The sequence below is a fragment of the Triticum aestivum genome, chromosome 7D, assembly GCF_018294505.1.
Source record: "Triticum aestivum cultivar Chinese Spring chromosome 7D, IWGSC CS RefSeq v2.1, whole genome shotgun sequence".
Lineage (NCBI taxonomy): Eukaryota > Viridiplantae > Streptophyta > Magnoliopsida > Poales > Poaceae > Triticum > Triticum aestivum.
Window position 1 is genome coordinate 91,794,103 of NC_057814.1, and position 13,057 is coordinate 91,807,159.

General features: G+C 45.6%; 1 protein-coding gene across 1 annotated transcript; it reads left to right on the forward strand.

The window, feature by feature from the left end:
* The first annotated feature begins 6,064 nt into the window (after positions 1-6,064).
* Positions 6,065-10,632, forward strand: LOC123167051 (hydroxyproline O-galactosyltransferase HPGT3). The gene is made up of 12 exons (XM_044584889.1): positions 6,065-6,372; positions 6,457-6,520; positions 6,605-6,654; positions 6,738-6,937; positions 7,476-7,536; positions 7,685-7,757; positions 8,038-8,161; positions 8,265-8,352; positions 8,739-8,789; positions 9,352-9,423; positions 10,112-10,224; positions 10,322-10,632. Exons 1-12 carry the CDS (start codon positions 6,227-6,229, stop codon positions 10,342-10,344), a joined length of 1,065 nt encoding a protein of 354 aa, XP_044440824.1. The 5' UTR covers positions 6,065-6,226; the 3' UTR covers positions 10,345-10,632.
* The last annotated feature ends 2,425 nt before the right edge of the window (positions 10,633-13,057 follow it).

Below are 13,057 nucleotides of genomic sequence, written 5' to 3' on the forward strand. Positions count from 1 at the left end.
CCTTGAAGCAAGCGCCATGTGTTCATGATAGGCATACTTCGTATCTTCGAGGTTGCTCTCCTCTTCATCCTCTTCATCCTCTTCCTCCATACTAACCTTGGCCTTTAGAGCAAGGTTGAGCTTCTTTACTCTTTGAGAGCGAAGAACCGCATTGTCGGCGGTCTTGTCCAAGATGCTCATAGCAACGAACTCATCCAACACTTCACTTGAGGACAAGGTGTGGAAGTCCGGCCTTTGACGAATGACAGAGGACATGGCTTTGTGGTAGGGCATCATTGCCTTGAGGAATTTGCGCTTGATCCAATTGTCATCCGTGTCCTTACTTCCATGATCTCGGAGAGAGACCGCGAGTTTAGTTACTCTCTGATAAAGCTCACGAGGTTCTTCATCTTCTTTCATTGCAAACTCATCGGCTTCATATTGCACCACTTCGTAGTTGGAGCGTTGAATGCTTGCGCTTCCCCGATAGAGGGAAACCACTTGGTGCCAAGCATCTTTGGCCACGGTGTAGGGCCGGAGATGAGGAAGATCTTCGAGTGGGATTGCTTCTTGGATGATGAAGAGAGCATTCTCATTGAATTGATCTTCCACGGCTTCTCTAGGAGTGAGGTTCCTTCGGTCATGCGGATAGAAACCTTCTTCAATGATTCTCCAAAGGTTAGTGTTCACATGATTTAAATGACGCTTAAAACGATAGACCCAAGAATCAAATTCTACATTCTTCTCAATCTTAGGGGCCGGTCCGGCATGATTCAAATGAGTGGAAGGAAGCGGTCCACCATAGACAAGTGGAGGTTCCACATGGGCAAATATGCTGGTGCCATTTTTACCACTAGAAGAAGGAGCTTTCTCGCTAGTAGCTTCCCCCTTGTCGGAGGTAGCATCCGTCACCTTGTTAGCGGGATCACCCACTTTCAACGGTGCGGTGGAAAGTTTAAGCCCTTCTAAGAATTTATTAAACATGCTTTCGACCTCGGTCGTCATGGAGGTTTTCAATGTGTCCAACGCCACATTGAATTCCTCACGAGAGACCGCGGTTCCCCCATCTCCCATAGACGAGACCGGATTCACACCGGAGTGCTCCTCCACACTGTCTACGACGTCAACCAAAGTCTTTGGACGGTAAAGTCCTTAATAAAGAGACGAGGCTCTGATACCAATTGAAAGGATCGATATAGTTGACTAGAGGGGGGGGTGAATAGGCAACTAACAATTTTAGCTTTTCTTTACCAATTTAAACTTTGCATCAAAGTAGGTTGTCTAGATATGCAACTAGGTGAGCAACCTATATGATGCAACAACAATAAGCACACACGCAAGCAAGAGATAAAGCACAAATAAGCTTGCACAATTAAAGGCACGAGATAACCAAGAGTCGAGCCGGTGAAGACGAGGATGTGTTACCGAAGTTCCTTCCCTTTGAGTACGTCTCCGTTGGAGCGGTGTGGAGGCACAATGCTCCCCAAGAAGCCACTAGGGCCACCGTATTCTCCTCACGCCCTCACACAATGCGAGATGCCGTGATTCCACTATTGGTGCCCTTGGAGGCGGCGACCGAACCTTTACAAACAAGGTTGGGGCAATCTCCACAACTTAATTGGAGGCTCCCAACGATACCATGAAGCTTCACCACAATGGACTATGGCTCCGCGGTGACCTCAACCGTCTAGGGTGCTCAAACACCCAAGAGTAACAAGATCCACAAGGGATTAGTGGGGGGATTCAAATTTCTCTTGGTGGAAGTGTAGATCAGGGCCTTCTCAACCAATCCCTAGAGAATCAACAAGTTTGATTGGCTAGGGAAGGAGATCGGGCGAAAATGGAGCTTGGAGGTGGAAGAGGTGGTCAACTAGAGGAGGATGACACCCCTTATATAGTGGAGGAACAAATCCAACCGTTATCCACCAACTCAGCCTGCGCAACGCGGTACTACCGTACCTGAGGCGCGGTACTACCGCAGGGGCACGCGGTACTACTGCAGGGCCCCGCGGTACTACCGCCCACGCAGCAGAGACCACGACAGCCTAAAATGCACTAAAGCAGAGGGCGGTAGTACTGCTGGCGCGGTACTACCGCTCTCCCTTGCGGTACTACCGCAAGGCAGGGGCTGTCCAGAGATGGGAAGGCACGGATATAAAAAATTACATCCGTGGCTACTTCCGCAGAGTTGGAGTCGACGCAAAAACCCGACGCGGTAGTACCGTAAGCCAGCAGCGGTACTACCGCGCGAGGTGCGGATGTAAAAAATTACATCCGCCCCTTACTGCCGCGTACTTGCGGAACTAAGTCAGATACCACGGTACTACCGCTTACTAGAAGCGGTACTACCGTGGGCCCTTGCGGTACTACCGCACCAGCGGGCGGTACAACCGCAAGGTCCTGCGGTAATACCGCTCTAAGGAGCAGTACTACCGCACGCCCTAGTTCAGCAAGCAAGAGAATATTTGCATAGACAAGGAAAACATAGGATACTCCAAAGGCTAGAGGAAAGGAGGTGCAAAGGAAGATGTGTACGTGATGAATCCATCCAACCTTTCCAACGCGGACCCCCTCTTAATAGTACGGCTTCCCTATGACTCAATACCACCGAAAATAAACGAAGAGAAACGCCGTCTTCCATAGCCTTCGAGGGGAACCAAATCATCTTGTGCCTAGTCAATATATCTGAAATATTCGATGCACATGATTAGTCCGCAAAAGCATTGTCATCAATCACCAAAACCAACTAAGGGATAAAAATGCCCTTACAACCTTCCTGCTCAGTCCTTGCTTTTCTGGGATCTCTCTTGATAGGTGGACTAACCATGGTGGTAGCTGTTGGTACTAGCGCCAGCTGATTATCCGCGGAGATGGATCCATGCACAAAAGGGGTAGCCGAAGAGTTACTACCCCGCTCTACTTCCGTCCTTTTTCGTGAATGTTCCTCCATTACAGCATCTAGAGTAGAATCCTTGCTACCATCTCCCTGCAAAACTACAGACTTCCCAACGGCTGCGTCTATATCGATGTCCTCATGAAAATCCTGCTGTGGCTCTGAACGGCCTCTCCCACCATTACGTCCTCCCCTTCTTCCTCCTCTGCGATTTCGATTCTCACCAGGAACCCTTCCGGATCTCATAAACCAATCAGCACGCAGCTCCTTGAAGACGAGAGCAGATGGTGGGTGAATTCCCATACCATGTTCCTTAAACAGGTGCCCTAGCATGCCACAGACTTCACACCAATCTGGCAGCTTTTCATATTTCACTCGGTAGATCTGGCGTTTCGAGTTTCTGACCATAGACACTGCGTTCTTCAGAGGCTTAGTTACATCGATCCTGATCCAGACACGGTAGAAATTTTCGGCGAAATCTTGGGATGGGGGTTCGGCATACAGGACTTCCCCCACTTTAGCTGCAAGGGCTGGAACTAGATGAGCATACAGATCTGGGACGTCGTGTATCTGCGCCCATATCTCAATCGTATCCATCTTGATGGTCGAGGGCTTGGTCACGCCATCATAGGGTTTGATGATAACCGCATCTCCACGGAAGTGCCATGGACCATCATTCATCACCCTCTCCCAATCTTCGAGGCACGCGAACTGGATTGTGTATAAATTGTCTTCCAGCGGTCTAAATTTCACCTCCTGCGCCAAGTCCCACGCTGATCTCATGTTCTGATAAAACCACGTCTGACTATAGGTTTTTGGAGTATTAACCCTAGCCAACGCCACCCACCTCGCAGCATCAGGCGGTGCCCCCTCCTCATCGAAGACCATGTCGTCGAGGTCCTCCTCTCTCAACCCTAGCTCCTGCATCATCCTCTCCACATCGCTAACCCCCGCTTGATCTGAGGTCTCAGCTGCAGCCATGGAGATTTCCTTACCCGACGGAGAAACATATCGGGTATTCAGATAGGAACCCTAGTCCGTCGCTCAGCCCACCAGCCGCTCACAGCTAGCGGGGAAGGATCGATGGCAGGGACGACCAACGCTACTCGACGGCAGCGGAAGCTCGCCAGCGCGAGAAAAAGTAACCCTAACTTGAGGGAAAAGGATTGTAGTTGAGGCAAAGAGTTGGGATCCAGTGGCTGTGAGGGGATGACTGTGTAGATAGGTGGCCAATAGGCCGCCCCGGGCATGACACGCGCCTGGCCCGGCACAGCCCGTGGCGGGTTTTAAACGGGCCATGCTGTGCCAGTCCGTGTGCTTTTCAGCCTTTTGAACTGTTTTTTGAAATCATTAGTTGAGGAGTACTTATTGCAAAGATCACTCCAACCTTCACTTGTGGCAACCTATGAGTTTTTCTCTTTTCCGTAGATCCATTTATTTAAAATGTTTTATCTCTTAAACCGTGCGTCCAAATGTCGGAATCCTCGCATCGAGATCATCAAAACTAGATCCCATGTTGATAGGTTTTGACGAACTTTTTTTCAAGAAAAACCGGATGAAAAAACCAAACCGGGAGCACGGGTTTTTTCCCTTTCCGAAAGAGGCACGCCCGTGCCTCTCATGGAAATCACAATTGTGCCTCTTGCGGAAGCAAAACCGTTACTCTCGTGGAAGAAAAAAAAGAAGAGAAAACACGTTCTTTTTTTCCGTTTCCGAGGAGGCACGACCGTGACTCTCGCGAAAGCACAAACGTGCCTCTCACGGAAGCAAAACCGTGACTCTCGCGAAAAAAAATAGAAAATGCGTTTTTTCGTTTTCAGAAGTCTATGACTCTCGCGAAAGCACAACCTTGCTTCTCGCGGAAGCAAAACCGTGATTCTCGTGAAAAAAAAGAAAACACGTTCTTTTCCGTTTCCGAGAGGCACGGCCGTGACTCTCGCTAAAGCACAACCGTGCTTCTCGCGGAAGCAAAACCGTGACTCTCGCGGAAGCACAACCTTGCCTCTCACGGAAGCAAAACCGTGACTCTCGCGAAAGAAAAAAAAAAAGAAAAAACGCGTTTTTTTCATTTCCGAAAGGCATGGCCGTGACTCGCTAAAGCACAACCGTGCCTCTCGCGGAAGCAAAACCGTGACTCTCGCGAAAGGGGAAAAAAAGAAAACGCGTTTTTTCCGTTTCCGAGAGGCACGGCCGTGACTCTCGCGAAAGCAAAATCGGGCCTCTTGCGGAAGCAAAACCGTGACTTTCGCGAAAGGTTTTCGCAAAAAGAAATTCAAATAGTTTTTTTGATTGAAAAGCTAAGGAAGACCGGTGAAAAACCAAAACATAAAAAAAGACGGGAAAAACCGCTAAAAAACCGAAAACACGTGAGAAAAAATAAAAAATAAAATCCGGAGGGAGCACCCAGAGCATGACACGTAACGAATGACTGAGAGCGCGCAAGTGACTTTAATCGTTGCGAGACTCCTGAAGGAGTGCTCGTTAACTAGTTGCTTTCCTGTTTTTGGGGTCACTTCTAAAAAAAACTGTTTTGATACCTTTTTTGTCTTTTGAGCCAATAACTTTTAAAAAAGAAAAAAAACATAGACGGGTCATGTCATTGCCGGCCCGCAGGCCTCACCTCGGCAGACGAGCATGACACATGGCGTTTGTCACGTGTCGGGCCAGGCTGGTTACGTGTCGGGCATGCATACTCGTTGGTCGGCCTGGTTAAATGGTCCTCATCAGCTTCCCGAGGCCGGCTCGCGGGGCCGTTTCACGAGGCCCACCTCGCTAAGTCAGCCTCGTGAGGCCCAAACCTATGACAAGTGGGTCTTTGTATTCAATTTTCAGAATTTGCAATGTTCACCGGTGGTGTACACACATAGCAGTCTCGACCTAAATTTCTGTGTAGTCAAACTACTATACACAGCCAAAATGTGGCTTCGCCACTGCACTATACGCGCGTTTATTAGGAGAGCGCTATGGACCAAGGCCGGTGCCACCGGGATCTTCATCCCGCTCCGTGCTTACTACCATGCCTTCATGTGCACATGGCTCAGTGAGAAAATCACATGCTGTAAGATTTTCAATTAATGAAAAGATACGCAATTTTTACGTATCCATGAAAAATAAGCTGCTGGAGATGGTCTAAATAATGGGTCTCAGTTTTTTCTCTCGGATTGCATAGTCGGGCCGGCCGCAGGCAGGCCTGGCCCGGCTTTGGTCTTCTGCGGTCCATCGCGATGGTAATAAGCTGCCCTTCAGTTTTCTGTACGTATTTCAATTTTTGCCCCATCGGCAAAGCAAAACAGGGTGTGGGAGTGTTCGCTTTTCAGGTGGGCTCGGTCGGAGCCGTCGGAGGAGATCGCCGCCATGGAGACACTGGCGAGCGTCATGCGGCGGGACAACCGCCGCTTCAAGCCCCCGCCCTCCTCCTCCTCCGCCGCCGCCTCCGCCGGCAGGGCCCCCCTCGTCATGGCCTTCCTCGCCTGCCTCGCCTGGGTGTACGTCGCCGGCCGGTACGCTCGCGCCCTCCCCCTCCCCCTCCTCCCCAGATCTCCCCTCCGCCCACCAGCCCTGATCCCCCCTCGATTCGTCCGCAGGCTATGGCAGGACGCGCAGACCCGGGCGGTCCTCTCCGGCCTCCTGCAGAAGAGCACCAGCAATGTGCGGATCTCCCCTCCCCCCTCTCCGCCCGCCTCTCGTTGTTTTTTCTCTCGATTTTTCCCTGACGGCGGCGCTTAATCGCAGCTCCCCAAGGAGATCTCGGTGGACGACAAGCTGAGGGACCTCGGATGCACGTAATTCATCGGCTCTCTAATGAGATTTTTTCTGGTATGGCTTCGTCCGGTTTGTTGATTCGAAATGGGTTGTTTGGTGGCAGTGGGATTGGGAGGAAGATCGCCGAGGCGGAGATGGACATTGCCAAGGCCAAGAGCGAGGGCTACTTGTGGGGGAATGGGACTGGTGGTACTGGTACTGAGGGTTCCAGCAGGAAGAAGTTCCTTGCGGTCATTGGAGTTTACACTGGCTTTGGCTCCCGGCTCAAGAGGAACACCTTCCGCGGCTCCTGGATGCCCAGAGGTTTGCTCTTCTTCTTCATTTTGTACCACTCTTCTCACTGCCAAAATTAACCCACCCGTGATAACGCCAAACGGTTGAACAGAGAACACTGACTAACTGAAGAGAATAACTGTGATTGGAACTGCACTGATTTGACACAGCAGGTTGATAGTAGTGGCAAATGACCCAGCTTATATTTTTCGTAATGTAACTAAAATTGATGAACATAAACTAAACTAGGTCTCTAATATAGTTTTTGGCTTTCTAATTATAATTGCTGAACATAAACCAGGACCCCATTCACTCATAGGATAACAGTGACCAGTTGATCACAACACACTTACTAGTTGAGGAGAACAACTGTGATGCAACTGCACTGCTTTGGGACTGTAGGTTGACGGTAGTTACCAAATGACTGAACTTATATTTTTCGTAATGTAACTACAATCGATTAAACTACTACCTAATTTTGGTGTTCTAATTCTAATTGCCGAACGTAAACCAGGATCCCCTTCACTCATAGGATAACTGTGTTCTTCTACCTCACTGTAAATTTCAGGTGATGCTTTAAAGACGCTTGAGGAAAAGGGTGTGGTTATTCGTTTTGTTATTGGCCGAAGGTTTTCTTCTTCGACTATACCTTTCAGTTGTGCTAACATCTTAGTTAGAATCCATCCATGTCATTCTTGTTTTTCTGTTTATATTAAACTAGAATTTCCCCCTTTTGTGCATGTCCTCTGGCTGAAATTTACTTTTTGGACACTGCAGTCCTAATCGAGGTGATAGCTTGGACCGTAATATCAATGAAGAAAACAGAAAGACAAATGATTTCTTGATTCTGGTAAGGCTTGGTTAATAACTAAGTATCTAATATAATGGCTCTTCTCAATTTACCTTCAGAACTTCACTATTTGCGGTACGATGTGCATAAGAATTATACCTTGATAGCATGAAAGACTACATTGCATCCTCGAGAATCATTTGCATTTCATTCATTGATTATCCTGCAGTAACAATGAAATTCATATAGCTTGAGAGGATCACTAAAGCATTTTTTTATGTTCGTTTGTCAAACCTTGGAATTAATGCACCTTGTTCTAAGCCAATCAATGACCATTCAGGAAAGTCACGAGGAAGCTGCAGAGGAATTACCTAAAAAAGTTAAGTTTTTCTTCAGTGCAGCAATAGAAGCTTGGGATGCAGAGTTCTACGTCAAGATTGACGATAACATTAATCTTGACTTGGGTAATTTTAAATTTCAGTTTTTGTCTGTAAAACTGTTTTTCCCTATTTCTGATCAATTGATCTCAGCTTCTCTTTCCCCTGACTCCTTGCTTTTGTCCATTAGCTGGGTTAATTGAGATGCTTAACGTCCGTCGAGGTAGCCATGGGTTGTACATGGGCTGCATGAAATCAGGAGCTGTCGTTAGTGAAGAGTATGTGCTTTCCTACCTATTATCATCATCATCATTTTGTATTCAGACAACACAGATGGCATCTATTTAACTCCAACTAGACCATCTATTCATGAGTGGAAGCAGCTTCTACTTTTGGGGTTTAATTCTGGATTGATCCTTCCATGCTGACACCCTTCCTATGTTATGGACACAGTGGAGCGCATTGAGCTCTAATCAAGGGACATCTAGTAACCATAGTCCATAGGTGCTCCTATTACATGACTTGAAAATAAAGTGTGTAGTACATTCGTAATTGCACCGCCTTCATGCTTACATCTGAGCGATATTGTAGTTTGAATATAGCGTTCTTTTGTGCTTTGGTTAATCAATCAGTAAGAAAGTATTGATGTCAATTTCAATTTCAGGGAGCAACAATGGTATGAACCTGAATGGTGGAAATTTGGAGATTCAAGGACGTAAGTAGCCTGGCATGTTCATGTGTGTCTAATCAGTTCTTTTTTGTGCAGTTCATGCCTGGTTCTTGCCATTTGGAAGTTAGCCTAGCTGTGTCTTAGTAGCATAATGTTAGATGATGTTAATAACTCTGTGCCTAAAGTCAGTGTTGAAACTTGGTGTGTGAATGTTGATCAGAAAAATCTGACCTCATTTTATCCCTGAGGATCTGGATGACTGAGTGTAATGCGCATACAGACCTAAAGCATTTCAACCTGCTGAAATAATGTCTAGATGAAATAATGATATTTTTTACTGTGTTCTGGGACTAGGTCTCGCTGATCTAGTGGATTCTATTCTGCCACATATTTAAACTGAATAGACCTGTAACGGACATTAAGTTGCAGTTCATTTTGCGTCATGTGCTTGTAAGTTGTAATTGCCGAGATTCAGTTATATCCTTGTTATTTTTAGTAATTGGACATGCTTAGCCTTTAAATTCCTTTCTGCCTGATGCAATAGCCTTTTTTTACTATGTTCATTCTCTAGGTTCTTGCTTTTCATTGCTTGTTTTTTAATTCTCAGGTATTTTCGCCATGCTGCTGGTTCTTTATTTATCCTCTCAAACAATTTGGCTCGGTACATCAACATAAACAGGTAATTGGTGTGTATTTTATTTATATTTAGTCCTACGCTGAACCATTTTTATCAACACCAACCATGTTGCTCTTTTAGAATTTTTAGTTCATTTGATTGAACTAGATAGGATCAGAGGGTACCTATGGGCCATCAATTTGCATCCATAGCTCAGAGCATTGGCAGTGTGTGTCGTCTTCTGAGATTTTGAGTTTGCTCAATGTTATATACATTAGCAGGATCAGCAGTTTGAATGTTACAATTAGGGCAAGTCTTTCTTGGTCGATCAAAAGCTCAATTGGTTTTCTTGGTTGATCAGAAGCTTACTTGGTTTTCTTGGTTACTTTATTCTCACATATGTAATTTCCTTAGGACATGCCCATGTGCTATCACGTGTTAATCCATCATTTTGATATATTTAGCTTTTAACGAAATAATCATTTATCGCACTGACTATAGGCATTTGAGAAGAACTCATTCGTTGACATGCTATTACTGGCTAACTAACACATATAAAACAATTTCTTCTAAGATACTATAATTATATTTGGCATTCCATTCTTAACAGTTGTGCGATAGATGCTACTAGCAATTGCTACGTGCTTAAAGACCAAAACCTATCGTTTTTGGGTCTTTGTACTAAAACAAACCAGGGTTCCTACTTCAAAGCTCCGATTCGGCTAACTCTTTTATTGTTGTCAATATGCAGTGCATCGCTGCAGAGCTATGCGCATGATGACATATCAGTTGGTTCATGGATGATGGGGCTTAATGCCACTTACGTTGATGACGACCGTCTGTGTTGCCTCAGTGCAGTACAAGGTAGACGTTCATTGCTAAAATGTTTTCCTTAGGGAAATTACGACATGTTTGTTTGTTTGTTTGTCACTAACGCTCTATCTGTGTTATCGTCTTCCAGAGAAAGTATGTTCGTTTGGATGAGCGGAAGGACCAGCGGCCCCCCTTCTGATGGTGGCGTCCTGATGAAGAGGTGATTTTGTACATTAGCCATTTTGTACACACCTATAGCAGGCAGCCAATGTGAATGAATTAATGAAAGAAATATATGAAGAAACTACTGTGAGATGAAAACATTCTTTTGCGGCTTTATGCTATCAGCATACTTCATTCACAGTTGACACAAAAGTGTAGAAGAACAACCTGACCTGACTGTATAAGCATTTATGTTTTCATGGACACTGCCATAGTCCATCGACTTCTTCAGGTCAACCCCCGGTCTTCTTTGCTGCCATGGACGAATTCCTGAATTCCATGCAAACTAGTGAACAAAATGCCCATCTCTATGTTGTGGGCATTGTAAATCTTGCACGAATATTGGATCCACAGCGTTCGTGGTTCACCATACATCTCACCATAAATCCGCCTAGTCCATCTCTGATATGAACCCTCCGTTTGTCCGAGACTATTGGTTCGTGGGCATCCATGGAGCTCAGACCACAGGCTACTTGGAGGAGGCCGGCCAAAATGAAAGGGAAGAATATTAACCCCTGACTAGCAGACACTGCAGTACCTTTTTTACGGCAACTGACACTTCAATTGACTGACCACATGGAATGGATTATGTGGTTGGCAATCTTCAAAATCCAGTATCTTCACACTTGACCTTGCGCACGCAAAATATCCAAGCGTGTGCTCCTGCCATCCTTGGAAATACTGTAGAATTTATCAATGCACATCAGTCCCTGTCACTCTATCCCCAGAGTCGATCACGATAAGAAGTACAGTTCAGATCACGGCAGGCAGATGGTGATCGCGCAACCCGATTCCAATCATCTTTGCTTCTGCGGCCGGTGTGCAGATGCGTCAGGATTGTTGAACATATCATGTGCATATATCTGTTAGGATAATCTCCTACCGGCCCCGCCTCTAGTTTTCATGTATAGATGAGGCTGAGGGCTGCCCTTGTACTTTATATACGTGCACAATCCACCCGATCAATACATCGAGAGTTGCATTGCCTTCAACGAGGATCATGCCACCCAAAGAGGAGAGCTCCACACAATCTTCTGGACCAGACCAACCACTACTCGTCTAGCTGATCGTAACCCCATTTTTCATCCATTTTCCCGAGTACTGTAGTAGAGATCTATATTCTGTTCCCTGAAAAAGAAAGATAAGTGTACCAGCATGGGCACCGATGCGGAGATATGGGCCTATATGTATAAGCTTTCTTTGAGCTAATTTGAGAGTGGTTGTTAAGTTGCTTATATCTCCGGGTTGAGTACACAATTTAATCAGTTTACACTAGTTGTTTGTGTAATTAAACTATAAATCAAACAAGTTGTATTCTGACTAATAATGCATGCTACTAAACAATACGGTCTCTACACCAAGTACGGAGATTTGGGAGAAACAGTCTGTTGTCGCCTGGTCATATAAAATTCTCTCTTTTGCCCCTAAACTTTTTTTTGGGAAGACAAAAGGAGTAGTGAAATCCTCTACCATGACATATTCTTTTATAGAAGATGGGCAATGTGCATATGGAGGTTACAGTGGAGATATAAGCTCAATGCAGTTGCAAAGGATCTACCAGGACTACCACCTTACTTGAACATGACCTGTTTATAGGATCGTACTGCCAAATCTAGCAGGACTACATGCCTCTCGTAAGGCCGGGTCTAACTCTAAAGTGTAAAGGAGGCTTTAAATATCCTCATACGTGCAGTGATTTCACACCTAAACTTGATACCTTATACTCTAGAAACCTCTCAAAATCATTTGTTAAATTCATAAATTATAACACTCTCTACAACTTTTGTAGATATTTGATTTTTTAAAAAGTCGTGTATATTTTAAGAACTTTGTAGATAAATCACACATATAAGTGCATAACCTATGAGGGCAACTTGATTATTTTGGCTTTCTTAGATATAAATTTGGCAACGGAAGATTTTCTTCTATATGGAAAACTAAATTAAGAAGATGAAACAATGTTAACTCAATTAAACCTTAATATATACTCCCTCTGTTCCTAAAAATACTTATATTTAGGAACGGATGGAGTATGTTCTAGATTGGAATGTTATTTTTGTTGGTTAAACCTGGAAATACTATTTAAAATAGTATGTTGAAGGGTGTATGAATACAAAATGACATGTATTTTTAACAAAGTAAGTTATCACGAAATAAAAGTATTTAGTATAAAAACATGAGAAGGGATGACCCGTCATCGCACAGCTAGAGCCCACCATCTCTTCCACTTCTATCATTTACTCTGTATCAAGTCACCATGCGCTGTATCAAGATAGCACCATGTGCTGTATCAAGATAGCACCATGCGCTGTAGTATCTCGGCTTAGACAACTGCTCCTAAGAGGTGAAAGCAAACCCAAATCCCTTGCTTGGCCGACGACTGGATCGACGGTTCCCTCCCTCTCCGGCTGTCGTTGTGGCGGCGGAGGAGTGGGGGGACCCCCAATCTGTGTCAGAGGCTTGTAGATAGTAGGTTAGGTTCCCCGATGGCGCTGTCTGGGTGGCGGTGGCGGCACGTTGCGGAATAAGGTGCTGGAGTTTCTACCCCATCTCGGCGAGGCCATGCATGGCGGAACCGAAGAGCTTCCAGCGTTGTGGGCTTGGGCGTCTGCGGATCTGTCGAGCCCGTGTTTCTCTAGGCGAGATTCTTGTGGCGGAAGTG

Bases quoted from the DNA above. Each gene is read 5' to 3' on its own strand.
- LOC123167051 (XM_044584889.1), top strand. From the start codon at position 6,227: ATGGAGACACTGGCGAGCGTCATGCGGCGGGACAACCGCCGCTTCAAG. The intron at 6,938-7,475 runs GTTTGCTCTTCT...TGTAAATTTCAG, and splicing joins CGGCTCCTGGATGCCCAGAG to GTGATGCTTTAAAGACGCTT. The intron at 9,424-10,111 runs GTAATTGGTGTG...GTCAATATGCAG, and splicing joins CGGTACATCAACATAAACAG to TGCATCGCTGCAGAGCTATG.